The sequence below is a fragment of the Bombus terrestris genome, chromosome 16, assembly GCF_910591885.1.
Source record: "Bombus terrestris chromosome 16, iyBomTerr1.2, whole genome shotgun sequence".
NCBI lineage: Eukaryota > Metazoa > Arthropoda > Insecta > Hymenoptera > Apidae > Bombus > Bombus terrestris.
The window spans coordinates 2,304,904-2,327,167 of NC_063284.1; the positions used below are offsets into that span (position 1 = coordinate 2,304,904).

The window sequence follows — 22,264 nt, forward strand, 5'->3', positions numbered from 1 at the left end:
ATTTTCAAAGTACGAAATTTTAAAACTTCAAAATTTGAAATTGAATTTAAAATTTTTTGAATTTTAAAAATTTCAAAATTTTTAAATTTATAATTTAAAAAATTTCAAAAATTTGAAAATTTGAAAATTAAAAATCTCAGAATTCCTGCAGTATTTGGTTGGCAATCTAAAATAAAATCCGCAATCACTTAGTTGCCAACCGAATATAATCCTGAAATCTTTAAATTTTCAAGATCGTGAAATTTGTAATTTTCCTAATTTTCAAAACCTTCGCATTTCAAGCGATTACAGATTTCGTGAATAACTCAAATTTTCAAAGTACGAAATTTTAAAACTTTAAAATTTGAAATTGAATTTAAAATTTTTTAAATTTTAAAAATTTCAAAATTTTTAAATTTATAATTTAAAAAATTTCAAAAATTTGAAAATTTGAAAATTAAAAATCTCAGAATTCCTGCAGTATTAGGTTGGCAATCTAAAATAAAATCCGCAATCACTTAGTTGCCAACCGAATATAATCCTGAAATCTTTAAATTTTCAAGATCGTGAAATTTGTAATTTTCCTAATTTTCAAAACCTTCGCATTTCAAGCGATTACAGATTTCGTGAATAACTCAAATTTTCAAAGTACGAAATTTTAAAACTTCAAAATTTGAAATTGAATTTAAAATTTTTTGAATTTTAAAAATTTCAACATTTTTAAATTTATAATTTAAAAAATTTCAAAAATTTGAAAATTTGAAAATTAAAAATCTCAGAATTCCTGCAGTATTAGGTTGGCAACCTAAAATAAAATCCGCAATCACTTAGTTGCCAACCGTATAAAGCAAAGAAACGACAGGTTTGTTGGCGATGCCCGAACGACAAAGTAGAAGGAGTAGAGTCAGAGTTCAGCCGGTCGACAATGGCTCGCCTTTGGCCAATCAGTTGCCCCGTGTTGCTAACTTGCGTTAAAAGGACGCTTCCCTTAATTTTCCAGCCAGTAGATCCAACAGAGTAGATTAAATTGCATTAATTTTTAACGATTTCGCGCTCTAATGCTGCTGCCATATTGCAAAAATGTTCCACGAATTCATTAAAAATGAACTGGTTTCGGGTTAAAACTTTTCCTGACACGAAGCTTGTTCCTTAAAGTGTAGTTCTTGGAAATTTTTCACCACTTCCGTGAACTTTTCTTAATCTTGGGTTATTTGCATGCTTTGAAATATGTACGTTTGGTAAAATAGAATTTCCAGATTTCAATGTATATTCTGGAATAATTTTGAAAACTTTCATAAAGCAAAAATTCCTAATGAAATAAAATATTTGAATTTTTATTACTGGAGATACTTGAAACTTTTATGCAATTTCCAAACTTTCCTATCCTTCAGCGACTTGGATAGTTTTAAACGAAACCTTCCAATTTACATATTACCTAGTATTTCTAATAATGTGAAATTTCGAAACTTTAATATGTTCTATCACAAAGTTGTCTGTTTTTTGGATTTCTAAAACTTTCACAAAATGTAATCTTTTACAAAAGAGGAAATCTTAACTAGAAACGATAAAGTCAAAAGCATCGTGCTACAACATAAGCTTATTTAAGTTTGTCCAGGACCTAACATTTGACCGTCAGTAAGGAGTATTGCGCGGTTTTAGTCAGCCTCCTGTCTCTGAACCGATTGACCCATGCTACTGACAATAACTGAAGTGTCTGTTCATATGTACATTGACCAAGAATTAATTCAGAATTAATTAGCAACATGACCTAATTTTTGTCAGGCATCTATCGTGTGTCCATTATATTTCCTATCATCGACGATTATTTCTTGGATCACATATCTGTGTATGTGTATACCAGCCGATATTACTGGGCTTTTAATTTAATTATGGACGTGAACAGAGATTTACAGTCTAATAATTGCTGTAAAAATAAAAAGAGAGATAAATTCTGAAACTTGCGTTCATCAGCAAATTTTTCTCAAATAACATCAGTTGTTTTGCAACATTTACAGTGAAATACGATTTTCAAATTATAATTCTATGTTTCTTGGGTGCAGAAGTCCTTAAAATTTGCACGGAGAGGAGATAAAAGATACTGATAATAATATCCAAGTTTTTGTGTTATATGTCTGTCGATACATTGATCTATACTACTGTCAGCCATCAAGAACTACTTTTACATTGTAATCAGACGCGTATCTGATAATGTATCCGACCAATATCGCTACTTGCATTGAAAACTTGTTAAAAAGTTTCTAAATAATTTACCTCGCTGTTTAAATTTTAATTAGCCATTGGTTTTTCGCATTTATCGACAATGCGTATCGAAGATTATTGAAAACTGTGCATTCTATTGAAAATTAATTAGAACGTTGATTGTTGCAAACTACTGTCTAGCTGAGAAATTATTTGTTGGGAAATAGATCGACCAATACTACTGTTAGTCACTAGAAACTACGTATTTCAGGTAGATTTCAATCGTGTGTAGGTTTTGAATCGGAAACTATTACTGTTCTATCCAACAGACTGTATGCATGCTGTATTTCGTGTTTTCGATCACAGAATCGTCTGACCATATATCGTCCTATACCACTAGCTCCGAGCTATACGACAATTTTCCCTAACTGCCGAAAACTTTTCCCTCATAAATAGGAATCTGGTGAACTTCCCAGTGTGCAATAAATATTCTTTCCTCATAAATCGAGCCGTTGCACTTGTCGAACAAGGCAACGGAGAATCAAAGAATTAGAAATAATTTCTGATAGGATTCTTGAGTAGCTGATCTATTTAAAAAAAATAGTCGAAGATAGCTAACTTTCCTTTGGGGTTCTTAACTAAAAAAAAACATTACTTAACAAAGATTGAACAAATATCTGGTGGCTAAAACGTAGGAACGTTATTCTTAGCGATTCGCAGTGATTGAGATCAATATATTCTCATACATTCACATTCGGATTCACATATATATAACTCAGTAGTATTACCATAAGTAACATATATTGCTATTACTATAAGTAGTAATATCGATTATCAGATACACATACAGACGGGCAGCATAATATTTGAATTGCCTCCAAGTAGTATCGATCAGTGTATTCACCGGGAGGTTTCCAATTGGAATTAATTCTCCATAACTGTAAAAACAATTCTTCTCTACTATCAACAGTACCAGTCGATATGGCGAAAGAGTTAATGGAAACACAACTAATCGATACTATTCGACATGATCCAGCACGTCTTTAATTAATTTTCAATACTCGTGAAATTTGAAATGGCAAGTAGTAATATCAGTCAATGTATAGACAACCAATGCAAACTCGCGGATATCCCTAATTAATTCCCAGTAGTTAGGGTCAATATTTGTACTGGCACATGACTTACTTCAGTGTTTACAATTGTACAGAAAAAAAAAAAGAAATGGCTTCCTAAAATGCAAAAATAATTTTACTTAATTGCAGTAGTATCGATGAATATCGATGCAGGCAGGTCTTTGATTAAACTGTAGAAACAATTGCAACCAATAATGGCAACTTGAAACCATGTCTCTGGCAGACTAATTTCCTTCGTAATTTACCTCTCGGCGAAGAAATACGTGCGTAACGAAGAAACGGGTTCACTGAGAGCTCGCGAGATTACGTTTTTGCAGGCCGACGGTGGATTTGCATTTATCTTACTCCGTATTCTGTAATTAGATTAAACGCTTGAAGAAAGACGGGGACTGGCTGACTGCAAATGAACAAATTCGTCGGGTCTCTCGACGTTGATTTTCACTTAACTTCCTCCGAGCTGTAAAAATTACCTTCGTTAACATTCAATCGGCCTGCAGAATACGAGCCTGAATGCTAAATAAAAATGTAGCAGCCTGATGATCAGCGAGACACTGGCCCAATTCTCACCCTATAAATATATTATATTTTAATTTTTACAAATTAAATAGGTCGTTCGGCAAGTAATTCCATTTCTTTCGTTATGCTCCCATTTTCTTTGAGAAATTTCTCAAAGTTTTCATTTACGATACACTTCTCCAAAGTTCAAATTTATCATTTATTGACTTATCTTAGTTTGGAAATTGGAAATGATAGCCACGAACGTGGTTGTATCAGTGTCCGTTAAAAAGTAGGTCTGACCAATATAGTAACATACTACTTCTACCTTTCTCCATGAAATTTCTGTGTCAACAGTCGCTGATAGGTTTTTTATCGTAATTTCATTATCGATTGACAGTACCTGCATTGTATATATCTCTTAAAAATGCAATTTTAATTACCACAAAGATGGCAAATTAATTCATTGTTTAATATGGTAACTGGAGACCAAATTGTGGAGTTAATGTATCTTTAGATGAAAAATTTATTTTCCCAAAGATCTTCTGTATTTCTGTGTAGTATAATTGCATCATAAATTTGTTATGATAAGATCACAGTTAATTATTGTGACGAAAAATGGCTAAGTAAGGTTTGCTACCTTCAAATCTAAAATTTGTTTCTTAATTTATTATCTGAATTAGAGAATCTTACATATAGCGAAATTACAAATTCTGTGTCAGGAAAAGTGTGTCTGTGTCTCATTGAAAAGTGGCCTAATTAACGAAAAAATTCTGTGTCTGAAGGAGTTGCCTACTAAACAATAACCCAATGAACAAATCTTACAATGAAGTCAGGATAATAAAAAATTGTAACTCTACAAAATTCCTACAATAAACAGTAAATTGGTCATTTTGATCATGTCGTCAGTACAAATACCACCCTGCAAGAAATAACAAGAAGAAAAGTATGAAGATTAAACTAACGTTTTACTGACCTATCGTCGCAGTACCAGATGGAACTGGAACATCGCAGTTTGTATTTCATGACGACGGATTCTCAGACCCAGCCATCAATTAACTATCTTTTATTCACTTTAACATGAGCGCAGTACCAAGCTGTTAAATAACGAGCCACGTACCAGGTGGCCAATGAATAATACATGCAACAACGTTGTATCCATTGGCCACAGAAGCAGCGTGCAGGTTTGCTGACGCGACACGGTGAGTCAGAATTTTCAAGAGCAAATTCCAGCTGGTTTGGCACGCGTTCGCAATTCGCAGATGGCTGGGGATTCGCACAATCGTCTACGTGATTCGGTCGTCGTGTAATAATTTCCGGGACAGTAACCGTTGCAACTATGGCGACTTGTAACGCTAATGGGCCACGGGCACGTCGCATGTGCGGTCTCATTACCACTTTGATCGTCAACCGAGGGTCAGTTTCAGCGATGCTGTTCCATTAAACTCCACGTTTAATTGTCCATTCGTGGTGCTTCCTGAGCGACAGGATCGTTAGTCTTCTGACAAGAAGAATGCTAATTGTAGCGTGAAATATGATGGTCGATATGGCGAATCAAGTAATCAGTCGGAAATTATAGCGGGAGTTTGGCCTCAACCTTCGTATAATCGAGAAACTTTCGATTTCAGTGGTAGACGCTCGTATAAGTCAGCCAGGGAACAAAACACAAGAAATAAGAATTTCCAGTGATGGTTTCTGAGTTGTATGTGGGATTTAAGTATTCCATAGGTGAGGCCAAGGTAGCAGGTCCATTTTAATTGATTTTAAATTCGCCACTTAATTGGTTATTTTTAGTCTTATAAAGGAAAAATAAAAAGAAAAGAATGTGTGCGCGTATGTGTTAATCAAATTACGAAATATGATTTCTAATATAGGAAATGAAGTGGACAGTTAGAAATCATCGGATAAATTCAATCTGAGTCTTCGTAAACGTGAGAAACCTTCCATTTCAGTAGTACAGTCTCATATAAGTCAGACGGATGATATAATGGCACAAATCAGCGTGTAAAGTAGTTTCTATTGATTTTTGTCTATGATCTATGTATTCTATGGTTGAAAGAAAGCTAGCAGGCCTACCTTAACAGATTTTATATCAAGTTACCACAAAAATTCGCGTCACAGAACGTGTTATATCCAGGATTTATCAAAGAGACGATAGTAAAACGAGAGCTTGTCATAGCGAGCCAAGCGCATTGAAATGCATCAGGTGCCATGAAAATAAACTTGTCTTGGCAGTCCCTTAGAACCGGTAGTGTCGTTAAATTAACCTCCCACGACCATCAGCAATCTGATGCGTTTGCAAAAAGGTTAATCTATCCGACGCAGCGGTATAACACGTGGTATCACATCTCGCTTGTTAAAGTATCATATAAGACGCGCATATTGCGCTACACGATGCTCGTAAACGTGAACGTGCATATTACACGCGTTGCTTGTAAACCAGTTTAATGCGGCCAGCCTTCTTCAGCCAGCCCAGTTACAACATCAAAGAAACTCATTAAAGCTGCGAGGCCAACCGAATTGCGTTCACGCTCCAAAGTCCTCTGACGATTATGACGTTTGCTTGGAGATCTTCGAAAGCCAGGTAATCGTCGAATGGTATCGCTGCTGTTGAAGATTCAGGATTGTGCATTCTACTTCCGGTCCGTAGTATAACACAGTCAGTTTGATAGCTTAAGAGAAAATTAGTGTAAAACGTCTTATTTTGGAACAAACTGTCATCTCAACGATTGTTTGGCTCCTCAAATAATCTTCTCCATCTTACTGAAGTTCAATGAATTAATCAATTGCAATGTAAAACAGCTGTCTAACTAAAATCTGCAAGTATAGTCACTGATGATTCGCAGTGCTATTGGTCAATATATGTCTCAGCATATGTCTCAAGTTGATCCTCAGTAAACATTATCGAGTGTTTAGGACACTGGTATCTTGGTGATAATTTGGTTACGCTGGAAATCCACGTGAAACCCACGATAGTCAGTGACTAGAATCTGGAAATGAGAATTCAAGTACCAAAGTACTGGATACTCAAATCTCAAGACTGAGACCTAAATTGGCCTACAGATCTAGCTGTATAAATGGTAATGTAAAATGGAAAGTGTGGCAACTGGATGGGAAAGTGAGTTTTAGAAGTAGGCAACATGATAAAATAAGTAACCCACGTGTTTGCTTACGTGACTTTGAACTTCCACCGGGCCGAGAAAGCTATTTTCTGCGTCAGCGGTTCAGGTATATTCACGTCGGTATGGGACAGTATTTCACCGAGATACGTAGCTATTCCACGTTACAATAAACAGGTCTCAGGAAGATGGATCAGTCGTGGCAGACCTTTATTGTATCCGTCCAATTTCTCTGACCTAAGTCTCCTATATTTCTTCCTACAGTAGTACTGTAAGGGGAACATTGAACCGGATACACAAAGACTGCTACGAGAGAAAGCCTAGGTATCATTGCGACAAACAGTATTCACGCTGTCGAAAAATAACTCTGCTTGCCGCTCTTCTTTTCGCCATGTTCGACCGACCAACTTGTTTCCACGTTGTATTCCACTTCAATGTCTCTTCTTCCACTTTCAGAATAATATACCGTGGCAATAAGAGACCAGTGTCGTATAAACCTTTGAAATATTGCGAGTAAACTGGGATTGTTATACCCGAGTTCTTAGTCTTTTGATACCAGCCACTGGAAGTCAGAAACTTGATAAAGGGTCAAAGTTCAGCACAGCAATTTTCATTTGACAACTTGATATATTTTCTGCCGGTATAAATGGACCAATATCTAAAACATTTTAGTAATTCAATTTCAAGTTTCTAAACTCTACTAACATATTCATACGTTCTGAAAATGTCGAACACCGACCATAAGGTCTTTGCATCATAGTCATTTTTGCTTCCTAAATAAAAGTGCCTAAAGCTAATTGTTACTCAAAAGTTCCTAACATTCTGCGCTAGTGAAAAATTCCTCATAAATTGTGTTTGGAATTGTTAATAAATATCAACAGGTGGTTCAATAAATTCTGAAAAAAATTGTGCACATTAAACCACTTTGGCATACCTGGAGACCTTCTAATCCGTCCTCATGCAATCTAAACACTACCGGCATCCACACGGAATAGGATCTCCGTGAAATAAATCCCAAAACACTAGTTAACAAGTATCAACGATGTAGTTGGCGGACAAACAGCAGAAAATCCTGCAGACTAGACGAGCAACCACCGTTTCTCAGGATCCGTTACGTTGGCCAATGTTCGCTAAAGCTGGTTTATCCCATCGCAACGCAACGAAAACGCAATCGGGTTAGCTAGAACGCCTGTATAGGAAGTTTGCTCGAACGAGTCCCATGAGGGCGGTGAATTCTCGCGTGGATGAATCGCGATAGATCCAACAGAGGAAAATCGATTACCAGTTCGAGGATCTGTACGCGACTCACTAAGCGGAAGAGCGGAACGGTATGACACGTAGCAGCATGATAGAAGAGCCTTACATTACAGCATCAACTAAAGCAACCTACAGATGCTGTGATACCCACGCTTCTGTTCAGTGCTTTATACTTTTCTAAAAATTGGATATACAATAAGGTTCGTATTTTTTGGTGCGACATTACGATATTAGTATAGCGGAAATGTAACAATAAAGTAACCAAATAATGGTAGGGCTCAGTAACAGTAAAGCCTCATTTTTTGGTCAAAATAATAAGACTCTCAAAAATGGAGTATTACCTACCATTTTGTGTCTTACTATTTTGACCAAAAACTGAAGCCTTACTATTATTTTATCATTTTATATAGTTACCACTGTTATACCATAAAATAAGAAATGATAATATATATCGCACACTATCAGTAGGTGATAGTATTAGTATGGTGATACTCAGAGTATTAGTAATAGCAGTAGGTATAGTATAGTATTGCAATATCAGTATAGTATAACAGTAATAACTAAAATAATAAAATAACAGTAATAACGTCATTTTTTGACCAAAATAATATCCTCTCAGAAATGAGGCTTTACTACCATTTTGTGTCTTACTATTTTGACCAAAAAATAAGGCCTTATTATTATTTTATTATCTTAGTTACCAGTGCTATACTACACTGATATTGTAATACTACACTACACCTACTGCTACTATTAATACTCTGAGTATCACCATACTATTGTATTACTACCATCTACTGATACTCTATGATACACATTATATTCATTTCTCACTCCTACTAAATACAAATTCACTTTGTAGAATTATCGTGTCTCTGTACATTTCTTATTTTCTAAACTTTCTTTTGTCCGCTACCATACAATAACATATACAGATAACAAGCTTCTTACTGAACTGTTGGCAACATTGGCTGGTTCCGTTGGGTACAGTAGCCTTGACAGTATATCCGAGGTCGTAAAATTGGAGAGGCGTCGAAGCTTATGTACGTGTCCGAGAGAATTGACAGAAGGTTGAAAAGATATGAAAGCTCAGAGCCGGGACGCGTCAAGCGTACCAACCTAGCTGTGGTTAAGTCTTCAACTACTGTTCTTATTGCTCGGCTATTTTCTCTTCACGTCTCACGGCTTTTTTCTTTTACTACTACGACTTCTTTTCCACCATATTTTTTCTTTTTATCGCACTGCCATACAGTATGACATCTTTGCCTTGTGCTTTTTCATTCTGCTAGCGGACCTACTCTATTTCTTCTTTCTATTTCTACTTTTTTTTTTTTTTTTTAGTGCCCTGGACTATCATCTTTTTATTAGTGGAATATTTTCGACGATCTTACGATTCTCCTTTTTATTACTGGAATTTTTCTTGCTACTATCAATGATTTTTCTTTTTTTATTGCTGGTATTCCTCGCTCACGTTTCTCTCCATTTCTCAAACTTCTTTTTTTTAACTTGTATTTCAATAATTGCACAAATAACGAAGAAATCTCTCGTTTAATTAAAAGTTTGACATTTCCCAGCCAATTAAACGAACTTTTAATTGGCGTTTATTATATGTAAATAATTTCATTAATTTTTCTCTCACGACATCTGTTTTCTTCCTTTCGTTCAAACATGAAATGACATCTTTTTCGTTGATAAGAGTAGACCTTCTCTCGCACAATATTTCCAGCACATCTCGTTTTTTCTATGGGAAATAGAAGAATCGTCTGAGCGAACTCGTAAACATAATTCCTGCCGAGCAGTAATTTTTTTACGTCGATTGGAAACGAAATTTATCACGCGCCTCCCTGCCCTTTTCTATTTGTCACAATTACTCGACCCTCTGGCTCTTTTATTCCTTTCTACAATTCTATGAAGCACCAGGAAATTGTATTTTTAATCAATGAATACGATTTTCTTCGTTCAAGTAATCAATTTCCGATATGAACTAAGAACTTCGCTCACGCAATTCTTTTTGTTATTGCATTAATGCAAATGATATTAATGTTTTATATTATCATCTTCTTCTTCTTTTGCATTTTGTTATTAGGTTGGAAACTAAGTGATTGCGGGTTTTATCATTACCATCTAATGACAAAATCGGCAATCACTTAGTTGCCAAAACCAAACTAACCTCAAACTGTCATTTGACGAGGCAGAAAAGCATCAAACTGATAATTATAGTACTGGGTTGGCAACTAAGTGATCGCGGGTATTTTCATTAGATGTTAATGACAAAATTCGCAATCACATAGTTGCCAAGCCCAACCTAACCTCAAACTGACACTTGACGAGGCAGAAAAGCATCAAACTGATAATTATAGTACTGGGTTGGCAACTAAGTGATTGCGGGTATTTTCATTAGATGTTAATGACAAAATCCGCAATCACATAGTTACCAAGCCCAAACTAACCTCAAACTGACACTTGACGAGGCAGAAAAGCATCAAACTGATAATTATAGTACTGGGTTGGCAACTAAGTGATTGCGGGTATTTTCATTAGATGTTAATGACAAAATCCGCAATCATTTAATTGCCAACCTAATAATTATCTAAGAAATTGGTAGATTTTAAGAAAGTACACCATTACAATTTTACAATACTAAGCATAATAATACTACGTATTAATGCAAATAATATTAGTGTTGTTATTGTGTATTTGTATTCATTAATTTCTGGAGAAATCGATGGATCTGAAATGAGCCATTAAATTAGAAATACCATCTGCATAACATTGCAATTATTATCTGTCTATAGTTAATTATGCTATTTATACTATCTCATAAGAAAATTTGTTCTTGTACGTCACGATTCTGCTATATATAAGTTTCCACAAAATTATAGATATAGACAAAATGATTAAAAATATTCAAATTTTTCCAAATTTGATTTTCTTCCAAATTTCAAAACATTAAATTAAATTACACTTTAACGAAACACGTGAGATGTTGAGAAAAGACGTGCGCAAGCGTTCGAACGTTTTCTGTAAATGAACATTCTGTATATCCGTCGAATTTTCGAATTTGATTAATATGGGAAATTGGTTCGAAGAGAGGATTGCATTTACATGGACGAACGCACATGGTTGTCAGTTTGACTCCGGAATTCTGCAACTTGTTGCATTCCGCCAACTCGTAAACAACGTTGCAGATGCGACAGGAAATCTGCTCTCGAAATATCATTTCGCAACGATATTTCGATTTGTCAAACGGGATCATCTGCCACTGTGGCGACCGTAATCAGATACAACAACGAAACCAATTAACGATTTATCGTAATTAATTTCCGCTATAAATATGTCTCGATAATCGAACTGATTTTATTAACCCATTTTCTGTTTTTTGTTTCTTTTTCGATAGAATGAAACTATTATGAAGAGAATTTTATTGAAAATATTGACAACTTTATAAATTGATTTAAAAATACACGGTGAGTCAGTAAAAACCTGCACTTGCAACAATCCCTTGTCTATTGACTTTATCGAACTTATACTTCAAACGAAATTTATTTTATCGTATTGAAGATAAAATCGAACATTGCAAAAATTCGTCTATGTGAAATCTTTTTTCTAGAAATATTTCAAATCTTATTCTTATCGATAGAAGGGAAGTTGTTCGGTTAAACTCTTGACAGACTCATCTTGAGTGTGTTGAGATCGAGAAACAGGCAGTATTTCTCTTCGCTGGAATTTTCTCTCTGACATTATCTTCAATTTTCCTGCTAAAATATACAAAATTATAGCATAAAATATGCATATTAATATGCACATGGTTTCGCTAGAAACATCGACGATTTTAAATTTAATTTCATAATAAATTCAACATTACGACAATTTCTTCGAAAATTTAAAAATCTCTTTCTTCGATCTGTAGCCAGCAACAATTTTTATTTCCAGAAATAATTCCGCTCCGAATTACGTTGAATTTGATATGCAAATTTCCCGTATTTGTATACACGCGTATCTGTTTTTATAATTATTTTATAACAGATGAAAAATATTTGGAATACTTATACATTTAAAATCTCTGCTTTTCACCAAATGTTTACTCAGACGAAGATAATTTCATGGAATACAGACAACGCAACTTTTCTTCTACGAGCTTCCCGCAACAAATAATACAACAAATCATTTTCAATTATTTCAGACGTTTAACCATCGAGTGAAAATTTTGACTGAATAACAAACAAGCACGTGCACCTATACATTCACAAGCTGTATGTAAATGTTAATGAGAAATTACGAAATCGTTGAAAACAGTGAAAAGTGGCCACTGCTTGTTCCACCGGTTGTTACCTTGTTAATTGTTAATTTATTTACATGTTTAATTATTGATTGGCAAAAGTAATTAAATTTATTGCGAATAAACGTTGCTACTGATTCGAGCAAACATTACACGGCGTGTTGATGTGGTTACATAATTATTGAAAAGCTTAAACAGAATAATCAGAGTCGACGAGAAATGAATGCGACTGTACAAACAATGAATATTTCAATAACATTGTTATATTAAAATGTTTCCATGGCAAATAATACTTGTGCGTGTTTCTATATGTGTAACGTCTTTGTTTAATAGTGAAACACTAAAAGTTATGAAATTTCAATAAAATGTTTTCATCTCCAGACAAATATCTCTCTGTGTATATTTATTTATCGTTCAATAATATGTTTCTCATAATAGAATTTGATCAATGTCATGGAATAAAATATATGATAAATGTATGTGAATAGTTATATAATAAAATGTTTTTATTTCAAAGGATATTTGTATACATTTTCCAACGTGTATAATATTTTCGTTAACAAAAGAACGGTAATAAAATGCCCCTGTCTCTAGATAAATATTCCTGCGTATATTTATTTTTCAATAATAATATTTGTTATAAAAGCTCATGGAAGATTACATAATATTTCGATTGAATTGTTTTCGACGCTCGTGAAAATGCACGAGCCAACTGTTTGAATTTTACACTGTATGATATAATGGGAGTCAGTTAAAAAAAAAAAAGGAACTTTCAACCAGAATTGTTTCGATAATATCTTAATCAGTTTTTAAAAGTAATTTTATTGAACGAACAAATTTTCAAAAATGAATAATTTCATTGAAATTTTCAAAGGGTTTAAAAATTAATATTTTCAATTTGTTTAAATCTTTTTTCGAAATTAAATTTTACTAAAACAATTTTTAAACGAAATTATATTTTAATTTTAATATGCTTGAAAAGAGGTGGTACAGAGGATAAGATTTTTAGTCGATTTTGGTTAAGCTTTTCTTCCAAATGAGATTTTAAAATAAAATACCATTTTTCAATCTTAAGGCACAATGCAGGAAAAAAGATAGTAAAAGGTTCGATTCAATTCCTCTTTTACTTTTTCTCCTGTCATCTAATTTCCTTTCAATACAAATTTCACACAAAACATCAATTCGCTTAATGTTATTTGTACAATAGCCAGTAAAAATTTGATTAAATATCTTTCTCTGGTTTGCTAGAATTAAATTTATCAACAATCTCTTATCCATCGGTCAATTCTTGTTCAAAAACACACACGATATCCCACCTAACTCTGCCACCCTTAATTACTTCCTTGTTTATGATGAGACAGCAAAATGTATGAAAGAAAAGTTGTATAACAAGATGAACGCTTTTCTTGTAAAAAAATTGCCAACTTTGTAACAAAGTCACTCTTCGACTATCTCTTTATATTTGATATTATTTCTTATATATTTTCTTCGAATTACTATTTTTTAATTTATTTAATTTATAAATTAAGGTTTCCAATGATTTCTATCCTATATGATAAGTTTATTAATTGATAGATCTATTTACAATGGATTTAACATGGATGGAAACGATGGTTATGTAACGTGAACTAAATACAATAATATGCCATAACTAAGACAATTAAATAGTTAATTCACAACTGACAATTAATAGTTTATAACTTATAACAACTCGGCAACCCAACTCTCGACTCCTCACAATTCGACTCTTCCCAACTCGACTCTCCACTCACGACTGTCACAACTCGACTCCCCACCACTCGACTGCCAACTCACGACTACTCAACTCGACTCTCCACTCGTGACTACCACAACTCGACTCCCCACCACTCGACTGCTAACTCACAACTACTCAACTCGACTCCCCACCACTCGACTACTCAACTCGCCTCTCCACTCATGACTCTCCACGTAACGACCACGCGGTAAAAACTGTCAGACCCTTTTAGCCTAACGGCACTTGGGCTTTCTCGCAATATTGTTTATGGTTCACCCGATATTTCTTAGGCCATTTGTCCACGATACTACACTATCTACGCAAAAAAGTTTCTCTAAATTAATTCATCGGCAAGCAACACAATCCTTTTTCATTTACAAGCTTTGATATAATTCCCTGCCATAAACGATATAATTTCAAGACAGTGTAACTGATAAAAATCTCCAACCAAAAGCTATGAAATTTCTCCTAAATTCCTAAATTCTAAATATATTTTTGAACTTAAAAAACTTGTGCCAGAGAAACATAAAACAGCTGAATAAAAAATACTTGCTTCATGTAACGGGAGACAGGATAAATTTGCAGAATGGAAAACTACGAGGGACACGTAGAAAATTGTATAAAATACATACGCGTGCATCGTCCAATGGACGCGTTCCTGTTCCAGAAACCAGGTGTAAAAAAAAAAAAAAAAAAAAAAAAAAAGAGGAAATTATTTGTTCTGCGTGCGCGGAAATGAAAAATTCCTCAGCGATGCGTCGAGTTTCATGTTGATTAAGCAATCTGGCAAATGGCTCAACTGCCGCCACAAACGGACGCGTATAACAGAATAAAAAGGGCCGGTGAATATTGCATAGCAGCGTGACGGATTTAAAACGAGCAACGACTCGTAAATTCCAGCCAGCAGGAACGAATTAACCTTCGTTCGAATCCAGTTGTATTTTTATTAGCGACGAATTGTCCTTTTTCTCTCCAACTCGAATGGAATGAAAATTTTCAATGAGCAAAAGCACGGCCAACGAATTTCATCCACACACTGTACATCGTACAGGTTTTCCTTATGAAATGCTGTTTCAGTTTCTCGTGATTATTAGAATCGCGGATATTTATGCATCCATGGGAAATTGAAAGATGGAAAAATATCTATGGAATATACGTGGCTAGTCTGTAGAAACTCCCACCTCAAACAATTCGTCGTCCATTGACTTTATGAAAAAATATTTAGAGTTCCAGTTGATCTCATCGCAGAGATCATGTTATGAGTTGGCAACTAAGTGATTGCGGATTTTGTCAATACTACTTAATGACAGAATCCGTGATCACTTAGTTGCCAACCCAATACTTTTGGTTATAAAAAAAAAAAAGGAAAAAGAAAAAAATATGAAAATTAACGACACTAGTCTTAAAGGATCTACGAAATGGTCTGAAAAGAGAAGAAAAGAAATAGTAGGTTTAGTGTAATAGTAGAGATAATAGCGTTATCGTTTAGACAAAATCGGTTGGATGTTAGCAGGGTCCATAATCTCCTCAGGCAAATCTTATCAGCAGTGACTTGACGTAGGAACTGGTGAAACCGACAGAAACAATCCTGTCTTTGGGCTATTCGTGTAATAAATTTCCGTAACAACTGGAGGCGATAGTTGCCGGAAGTGAGTTCGTAGTTTAGGTTCCGGCCCGTCTCCGGTTAATTAAAGGGAATTTATTAGCCCTGCGTTGGCTCAACCTCGATACGTGATTGGAAAGCAACGCTATTATTCTTGTTCAAGTTGACGGATAAACATCCTGACACGAATCCTGGAACTTTTAGAATTTACGGAATTATCGATAGAATTCGTTAAGAAAATCCAGACACCTTGAAGAGTTGGGATATTTCGCTGGAAATATCTGTAGAATGTACAGAGTGTACGTTCATGGAATTGTTCTTCCACTTTTCTCTTATTCCACTCTATTTTTATTCTTCTTTTTTTTTTATAACAAATGGCACAAAACGGGTTTTGAACAAAAAATTTCATCACACGCATGTTTACAAACAAATATTTTTCCAACTCTGTCCCAACATCTAAAAAATCCTAGCCAAAGCAAAAACAAAGGCGATCTATTTTTCGTTGGTTAAGTCAGGCTTTTAATTTCCGGCAGCGGAAACACGTTGCCTTGTCTGGTAACGCGTTATTTTCCGAAAATATGAACGCCAAACGAACAATCATCGAGGGTACACGATAGTTGCAAGGACACGCTATTGGAAAAACGTAGCACCGATTTGCAGTTCATCCTACAGATCCACCTTTTTCTCTCTTTAATTACGCCGGGTGATTGAACAGAACAGGATTCGTTAGTCGTGGAGTTTCGATTATCGAGGCAGGAATGGAAAAGCGGCCAAAGTTGGTCACTTCAACGCGATTATTGCCCGATCCCTTTTCCATCTCCATATGGAAAAATCCGTCTTAACTGTTTCTTAAGTTCGTTCCATCTGAAATCCTTGTTCCAAGCTCTTCTGATCTAGGCCAGGATCTTGTCAATTATTTGCCAGATAATTTCCTAAATCGGTTAGCAAAAGGTAGAGAAAATCGACGAAAGAAGGTTCAAAAATGACACGAGTAAAATTTATAGAATTATCGCGGGACGCTATACACGGGATACCAATTGATTGGCACAAGTATCAGAATGAAAGAAGACAAGAGAACGTGTCAAGCAATCTTAGGCCATAGAATCTTGGGCCATAGAATCTTGGGTCATAGAATCTTGGGCCATAGAGTCTTGGGCCATAGAGTCTTGGGCCATAGAATCTTGGGCTATAGAATCTTGGGCTATAGAATCTTGAGCCATAGAATCTTGGGCCATAGAATCTTGGGCCATAAAATCTTGGGTCATAGAATCTTGGGCCATAGAATCTTGGGCCATAGAGTCTTGGGCCATAGAGTCGTGGGTCATAGAATCTTGGGCCATAGTCTTGGGCCATCTTGGGCCATCTTGGGTCATAGAATCTTGAGCCATAGAAGCTTGAGCCATAGAGTCTTGGGCCATAGAAGCTTGAGCCATAGAGTCTTGGGCCATAGTGTCGTGAGCCATAGAGTCTTGGGCCATAGAGTCTTGGGCCATAGAGTCTTGGGCCATAGAGTCTTGGGCCATCTTGGGCTACAGAGTCTTGGGCCATCTTGGACCACAGAATCTTGAGACATAGGAATCTTGGGCCATAGAATCTTGGGCCATAGAATCTCTATCTATCATAGAATAGATAGGGATGAAACAGTGAAACCTCTTTTTGCTTACCTGTCAAAAGACACGAACCGCGCACTGTCCACCGCGCATTTTTTCAAGTTCGAGGACTAATATTCACTACTTATAAAACAAAGAAGCGTAAAAATTACTTAAGTGGTGAATTATATTTTGCGGTAATGATTTTGTTTAACAATTTCACATATTGTTTATACAAAACATCAAATTAGAAGTATATATTAAAGTGCACGACACAACCATAAGAAAATGTAGACAAATCAGGGAACAATTCCGGCTTATACGGTGAACTGCACCGCAACTTTGCAATGCAGAGATGTAATCTGCATTTGAGGACAGATAAAGGATCGATTCACGAGTCAGCCGCATTGAGATAATCGCGTTGAGAAGGCAGCTTGGACCTGGGTTAATTAATTTCGAAGCGGAGGTAGGTTAGCCTTTGGTAGTTGATTCTTTCGACAGAAGTTGTCCCAACTGCGTTTAGGGCAGTTAGTTGGCTTGGATTAAAGGACCTTTTGATGGTGGACAGGTCCTCCCAATGGGATTCTCCCCAGACCATTTCAAAGACCTTGCAGAAAGAAGGTGGAGCTGACATCAAAGGGGATTCTAGATTATTTTAAATCTATAGTTAGTGCTCAGAAGTTGTTAATCAGAGAGAATTTAGAAGCAGTTCGAATCTTGACAGCAAAAAAAAAGATACGCTAGGATCTGAAATTCAGGATAACTGTTTTAGCTGTAGGTTGAAAGTAATATTATAGTAGTCTTGGGATTTAGTGATAACTGTGTAAATTTAATTTCAAGAATGCAACATAGGTAAGAGATTGATTCATCTATTCAGAATAGCAGAGAATACTGAATTTGGAAAATTGTATATATTTCTGTGCATCTTTCTATTAGCAGTAAATGTATCTATTTTTCCAAATGATAAGATTTCTATCTGTTATTACATTTATTAGCTTTCTTGTTACCTAAATTTTCGGATACATTTTAAAAGCTTGCACTCTTTTGTGTCGATCATGTTTTATACAGAGAATTTTGTTACCAATCGCCTGTTTCAAACAATGGAAATGTATTTTAACCGAACATTATATAAAACACATTTAAAGTTTGAAATTTAGAACTTTCCATTAACTGTTATCCGCCTGAAGAACTTTCAGTTATGAATTTCCATTTTAAAAGCACAAATGTTCCTATTGAAATTTCATTATAATATTACAATAATTTAATTTTCATTTTCATGAAAAATTTCCTCAATCTCTTTTAACGTTCTTATTGAAATAAAAGTTTAGAGCCTATTTGTAATGAAAATTCCTGATAATAGAATATATGCCTTTAGTAACCATATCCTTTCTCACATACAGTCTTCCTTTGAATACTTATTCCATCGATAAGAACTTGGAATCAATATATGATCAAAATTTCAACGATATTATAGAATTTCATTATCCTGCCTTCGCTGACTGTGGAAAATTGCCTCTGCAAAATATTCAAAGCGTAAGAAAGGATTTGGATTGTGGAGAAGCATTTAGGCTCCTTACCTTCACTTTGCCATACTTCCAAGTGAAAAGGGCGACAGCGGGCAGGCAGGCGATGACGCAGCATTCCAGGATGAGGATAGCAGTTCTCATCAACCAGTTCAAGGATACCACACACGGTGAATCGTCCTCACAGGACTCGCAACCCTCAGCACAGGGAAGACACTCGAACACGCCATCCACGTCGTACTGATTCTCTTCACCCTAGAAATAAGACATCCAAATAGAAAATTAGAAAAATCGATTGTCATGGTACACTTGGAATGCAAAATAGAGACTGAAGGAAGATAGAAAACTAGAAAAAAAGGATGATTATATTTGAAATAAAAGGTAGAAATGGAAAATTAAAAAAAAAAAAAAAGAATTAATTATTATATTTGGAATTATATGCCAGAAATATTGTATTTATATTTTTAAAGAAATTAGGTAGAAATGAATTTTCAATGATATGTTAAAAAATGTCAAAAGTATAAGAAATTATAGATTTATATTTTACACGTACTAGTATTACCTAGATATTCATATATGTGATACGAGAAATTACATTGTATTATAATCAGGGTTCTAATTACACGATCTCCTCTTTCACATTGCTAAAAATGGATTGAATACTGTGTGCAATTTAACATTCTACATTTAAAATACCATAGAATACACGTTTTTATGGAAGCCAACGTATATAGTGTTCGAATAATCCAATATAGATACGAGAAAATCCAAAAAGATACGAGAAAAGTACTAGGAGAAAATATTTAAAAAATACAAAAAATATAGTATCAAGAAATATGAAAAATAATATTTTCATCCGAAAATGTCTACCATCGTTTTATTAAGAGTTTACTAAAAATTCTATTTTACATTTCTATTTTGTTCATTGGTGTTATATTGTACGATAAATATATTTTTCCAATTCCAAGCACAATTATTATTATTCAAATTACAATTTCATATTGATAAAAATTATGAGCAATTCGGAATTTTACGTCAGAAATATATCATATTTTTTATAATTTGTATTTTATCAAAATTTTTTGTTTCGAATTTCCACTTTGGTGAGCGCTAGCGTTATCTCACTTCCGCACGCTCCAACCTCTGTCTCACTCGCACGCACTTCAACGTTTGTCCCACTCGCACGTGCTCAAACGTCTGTCTCACTCGCACGCGCTGTAACGTTTGTCTCACTCGCACGCGCTGCAACGTCTGTCTCACTCGCACGCGCAGCAACGTCTGTCTCACTCGCACGCGCTGCAACGTCTGTCTCACTCGCGCGCGTCACTGACCTCTCTTTTGCGCGCTAGCGCTGTCTCACTCAGTCGCATCACTGACCTAAAGCTCCTCCAACTGGTTGCCATTGAAGGGCGCTGAGCCAGCGGGTTTTTTTACTATACAGTAGGTCGCGCGTACGCACTTCCCGGAAGGAGTGGAAGGTGAAGCTTACTTTCAGGGATTTTAGCGGCACATCAATGGTAAACTTTAAAGCTGGATATCTCGAAAACGGAGCGACGTATCGACGTGAAACAAAATGGGTTTGAAAGATCGTGATTTATGCTGTCTTTCAAGAGTGAAAAATTGACAATTCTTCTGATTCCGTGGCTCTTATTTTCCGGTACATCTTATTGTATTTTCTGCTCCTCTCATTGCGGTTATGTTATTTTTCTAAATATCCGTATATCGTTTAAAGCGAGCGAGTTAAATATAGAAGAATATACAAAATATAGCGAACTTGTTAATAAATTTACTGCTACTTTATGGATAAATATGAGGATATTCGATATTAAGAAACGCTTAAACGCTATCAGAGGAATATTCAAAAAATACCTTTCCATAAAACACTATATAAAAACATTCTCCATAAAAGAAATATTCGATGGTATCTCGATAAATGAATTTTTTCTAACTTCGAAATACACACTGTTTAGTACCATTTTACTGCACACGTTTCTTTCAAATTTCTCAAGCAACACCTGTATTTCTACAGAAGAGATTTGTATTCCATGAAGGAAGGTTTTAGTGGAATCGTACAGGTCGTAAATCACATAAACGCTGCTGTAAGCGGCCATACGGCAATCGAATCGATTAACATTCGACGGCTATTCGCCACATTCTTAATCCTATCGATAGCCCGTAATTCAACGAGCCAACCAACCGGACGGTTCATTAGCGGCCAATGTCAAAATCGGTGTCATGGAAACAAATGTGTGTCACGCCATCGGAACAAATTTCTTCAGCCATAAGCGACCAAATATGCATGATTACTTCCGCGTAAATCCGTATGGCTACAAATCATAACGTGGTAAATCGTATTCACGTTCGGGACTTAAGTTCAGGAGAATTTATCGATATCACAAATCAACGACGATGCCATTATGGTTTAGGATGTTAGGGTCAAGCTAACTACGCCCAGTTGCCATTTCCATGCTTCGTGAATGGAACCTTATGGCGCATCTCATTGCAGAATAACATGTTTATGTTAAGAGAAGATTCCATTTTACCTGTTACACGATATTTATTTGTTACGTGTATTTTTACTGATCTACTGATTTAGTGGCATTAATGGTGTCAATGATTTTACAATTTGAAACTATCAATGGTTCTTGATTCAAACTTTTCTTTAGGGGAAATATTCCTACCAAGGAAAATTTCGAGTTTTCCTATTAATGAAAATCTTCTGGAATTTGGAATTTCCACAGAATGAAAAGTTTCAGCTCCTAGGAATTGCAAGAAGAGAAATTCTCTAAAATTTTCTAAAATTTTATTTTCGATGAATCACAAATTTGAACACGCTAAAAGCGAAAATTCTAAATTTTAGAAGCTTCCAAATTTTCGCTGAAAGTTTTCGTTAACTTAGTTTTTCTAAAGAGAAGACCATTCGAAAGGCGACGACTTTAAACTGTAAATTTCATATTTCCAACATTCTAAATTCCAAATTACAGATTCCAATGGTTTGAAACTTCAAATTCCAGTAAGTATACGTATCATATTTCAGAAATTTAAGATTCGCAATTTCAAAAATTCCAAGTGCCATATTGCAGAAATTTTCGATTCTAAATTTCAGCAACTCTAACTTCGAAAAATCCAGAGAAGAAAAAAATGGTACTTCTTCTATAAAATAAATGTTGAAAAAGAATATCTTGCACATTTATATCTCGTAGCACATGTTAATGCAAATGATAATAATTTATTAGCAGAATGAAATTTCATGTGTGGCATTAGCCAGACAAATTCAAACTCGAGAGACACGTCTCATATTTGCCAAGCTAATAATTAAATTAGTCTACGGA

At 35.0% G+C, this 22,264-nt stretch overlaps 1 protein-coding gene across 1 annotated transcript in view; it reads right to left on the reverse strand.

Moving 5' to 3' along the window:
* The window catches only part of LOC100648300 (probable G-protein coupled receptor 158), a 162,879-nt gene that overhangs the window by 46,129 nt on the left and 94,486 nt on the right, over positions 1-22,264 (reverse strand). The window contains exon 5 of the mRNA XM_020867195.2: positions 18,987-19,187. Coding sequence (XP_020722854.2) covers positions 18,987-19,187 — 201 coding nt within the window. The remainder of the gene's footprint in view (positions 1-18,986; positions 19,188-22,264) is intronic.